This window comes from Watersipora subatra, chromosome 5 (assembly GCF_963576615.1).
Source record: "Watersipora subatra chromosome 5, tzWatSuba1.1, whole genome shotgun sequence".
Classification (NCBI taxonomy): Eukaryota; Metazoa; Bryozoa; class Gymnolaemata; order Cheilostomatida; family Watersiporidae; genus Watersipora; species Watersipora subatra.
The window spans coordinates 32,747,697-32,751,369 of NC_088712.1; the positions used below are offsets into that span (position 1 = coordinate 32,747,697).

The 3,673-nt window shown below is 42.2% G+C and overlaps 1 protein-coding gene across 1 annotated transcript; it reads right to left on the bottom strand.

Annotated features, from left to right (window-relative positions):
- Positions 1–688: 688 nt before the first annotated feature.
- On the bottom strand, positions 689–2,596 carry LOC137397287 (uncharacterized). The gene has a single exon (XM_068083577.1). The coding sequence runs from the start codon at positions 2,594–2,596 to the stop codon at positions 689–691; it is 1,908 nt and encodes a 635-aa protein (XP_067939678.1).
- Between the last annotated feature and the right edge of the window lie 1,077 nt (positions 2,597–3,673).

Consider the following 3,673-nt stretch of genomic DNA (forward strand, 5'->3'; position numbering starts at 1 on the left):
TATATATATACATTCAACTAGTATATATATACTAGTTGAATGCGTAGTGTTGCATAAGTAATAAAAAAGTTTTTGCTTAGAAAGTTTAGTTTTGATCAATATATACACCAATTACCGTTTAAATTTTTAAATGGAAGTGTTTGTTTATTCTGTGTACTGTGTTTATTTCTGATTAATTCATCCTGTACTGGCTGTGGTGTCTACTACAAATCTATACTAATTGCAATAGTTATATTGGCCATGTGAGTTCTGTGCTAAAATGTGCTGTACACTATATGACTTTAATGTACCACTGCGAGTGAAGAAGTGAGTGCCTACTCATACCATAATCTCAAACAAGACAAGAAAGACAAAAGGGACACAGCCAATGACATAAGAGTAAGGCTTACTGCCAGTAATGAACACATAACAAGGCAAACCACAATTATGTAATAATGTCCTGCCACAAGCGCTAAGCAGCTATTCATGAACACATAACAAGGGCAAACCACAATTATGTAACAATGCCCGCTACAAGCGCAAGCTGTATGTCATGATTCTCTTCTCTCACCTTAGCTCCCCCTGATCCTATAGATCACAAAACCCTTTTTTTCTTTTACTCTACGTAAAAATCTGCTAGCCACTTTGGCGTCTTACGATTTCGTGTTTCACTACTAGAATTCGTGTTTTCTACTGGTGACTGTGTTATCTACCACCGATACTGGGGGTGACTATTACTGCATATGGCCAAATCATTATGCCTTTCAACATCTGCCAAATCTGCTTCTACACATTCATCATTTTGGATATTCTCAATTTCCCTGCTATCGTCGTCCTCACTTTCTTTGCAAGCCTGACGCAGATCTGCAACATGACAAGTCATCTTGTCAACTGCCACAGCAGTGTTTGATACTAGTATAGTCACTGCACCTAACTTCCATACAGATGTGCACTTTACAGTTGCTGGCTTGACATATACCTGATCACCTACTCTGAATGGGTTACAGGTCATGTCTCGCTGTCGTTGCATACCATCTCCCTCTCCAACTAATCTATGCAGCCTAGGCACATATGCATACAACTTCTTTGCCGGCACCACTCCTTCAGCATTAGGTGAATTGTTGTAGTAAAAAACCATGTCACTGATACTACCACCCGAGCGTGCAGCCATACGTTTGATTGTCCTGTAGATTCTCTCAACTATTGCAATATCATATGCACGATATGCACAACTATATATGTGTTCTACTCTCCATGTCTGCAACAATGACTCAAAACGCTTGCCACAAAAGCAGGGTCCATTGTCTGAAAGCACTTCGACAGGAGGCCCTCTTTCTCTAAACACTCGAGCTAGCTGTAGTGTCACTGCATCTGCTGTTTCATTTTGCAGTCTTACCCATATTGAAAATCTGCTTGGACCACAATCTATAATAGTTAGGTATGGTACATTTCTGTAGTGACATATATCTGTAGCAAGCCGTTCCCAAACTCCTACCTCCAAATTTCCCTTAGTCAATCGCATGGGGGCAGGATCCACCCTTTGACATGCTGGGCAATTTTCAACAGTGTTTTTTACAGCCTTCCTGCTCACGCGTTTACCTAACCTATGCTCAGCAACATACAATGTTCTGTCGATCCCAAAATGGTGCAGGTCATGGGTTTTCCTCACATCGTCATAACTAGCGGCATTATCCACTACTGCTACATTGGCCATTTTAGTAGTATTCACTAACCATTTCTGCCTCACCCTGGTTAAAACATCAGCTTTGTTGCTAGATGAGTTAACCAATTTGATGGTTAACTCCACCTCACACTCATCAATCAGCTGTGCAATTAGCCCCAACCTACGCCTCACTATCATTTCGCACAACCCGCTAACCTTCGGTTGATGACTATCTGTTATAACAGACTGCACCCATGCATAAACTGATTTGGAATCGGTTACTACAATTAATCTTTTTAGGTTCCATTTCATGGCCAAATTTAATCCCTTTACCACAGCATCCAATTCTGCTACATTTATGTGTGCTCTATCATCCTCTTTCCTTAACCAAGACGCATCCTCAACCACAACATCACCTACTTCTAAACAAACCCCAACAGCAATGCTACTAGCATCACACCAAACTGTTTCATGGCCACAGCCTGGCACCGTCCATACACCTCCGACGGGATCATGTTCCTCTATGTATTTCAATGTCTCATGAAGCATCCCTACCACATCATTTGGTATGTCGCTATCCCACTCAACTACATTTGCTAACCGCTTCATATAACTGCATGACACGCGTAGCCAGCCCGCTACTGGATAATGCCTGATTAGCTTGCCACAAACAGAAAGCAGCTCTCGTTTTGTAACTTTAGTGCCCACTGCTGGCAAGGCTCCATCTCTCGACCATCTCACTTCAGCACCATTTGTAGTCACCCTTAACCCTAATACCCGTGCATCAGACAATGGTACAGGTTCCTTTGTGACTAACCCAAAACTTGACAAATGATGCTGCACTCGCTTTGCAGACACAACAGCCTCATTGACAAAAATGTCGTCGACATAGTGATCAGTACCTTTGGCCACAATTTCGTCTAACGCTAAAACTTTTTGTAGTATAACTGACATAATTTTTGAATCCACATTTTACCCAAACCCCATTCGAGTCATGACATACAACTTACCCTTGTAGTTCACAGTCTGAAACCTATGGAGGTCTCCATGTACATGTAACTGCAGGTAAGCTTTCTTTAAATCCAAAACACATGCATTGTCACCAAGTTTACGCCAAGTCCTTAGTTTATCCTGGCACAGTGCGACATCACACTCTGGATGATTGCTAATGTAACTGTTTAATTCTTTGCTCTAGTCCATCACAGGGCGAACTTTGGCTGGTTTGTTTGGCTGGGCGGCAGCCATTAGTGGTATGACTCCTGTTACCTTTCCATGTAATTTCTCATTGTGAGGCTGTAGCCATCCATTGTTAATCCATTGTTCTACTTCTAGCTTGTACGCCTTCCGTTTGTCTTCAGCGACGCGATACTCGGCACAATTGTTTTGCAACACAGGCTCTTTTGCTAACCACTTCCAGCTTACTGTCCACTTTGAGCCATCGAAGGCAGCGTTAAAGTCTTTGTCGTCGATTACTACTGTTTCCTTTTCGTTCATAAGTAACTTTTGTTGATTTTCAACTACTCCAACATTGATCACTTCGGTAGATGCCATAAAACTCACATCACAGCTTTGGGAGACCACCATGCCACCAAGTCTTATAATGGCATCCATACTGAGAATCATAGAACAGCCACACACCAAATACGGCGCCACGAGACACTTTAGCTCAATTGTTTGACCCTCGGCTGTCACTTGTAATAATGCTTCTCCTGCACATTTACCAACATGTCCGTTTAGCATAGTCACTAGCTGAGGTGGCCTTTGCAATTGTAACCCTAGTCGGCGAATCAAATCTTGGCGTATAACAGACTGTTCACATCCGCTATCAACTAATGCCACATTGTCATGTCCTTGAATTTTAAAAGATTTGAATGGTAACATTCTGCTTATTTTAGGGCAGGGGGAGCATTCAGCAATGATACTCCCCCTTTGTCGTTTCCCTGTTCTTGTTTACAGTGTCGGCTGATGTGACCAAATTGCTGGCATCTGTAACATTGAACTTGCCGCCTTGCATTGTTGCGGTTGCTTGCA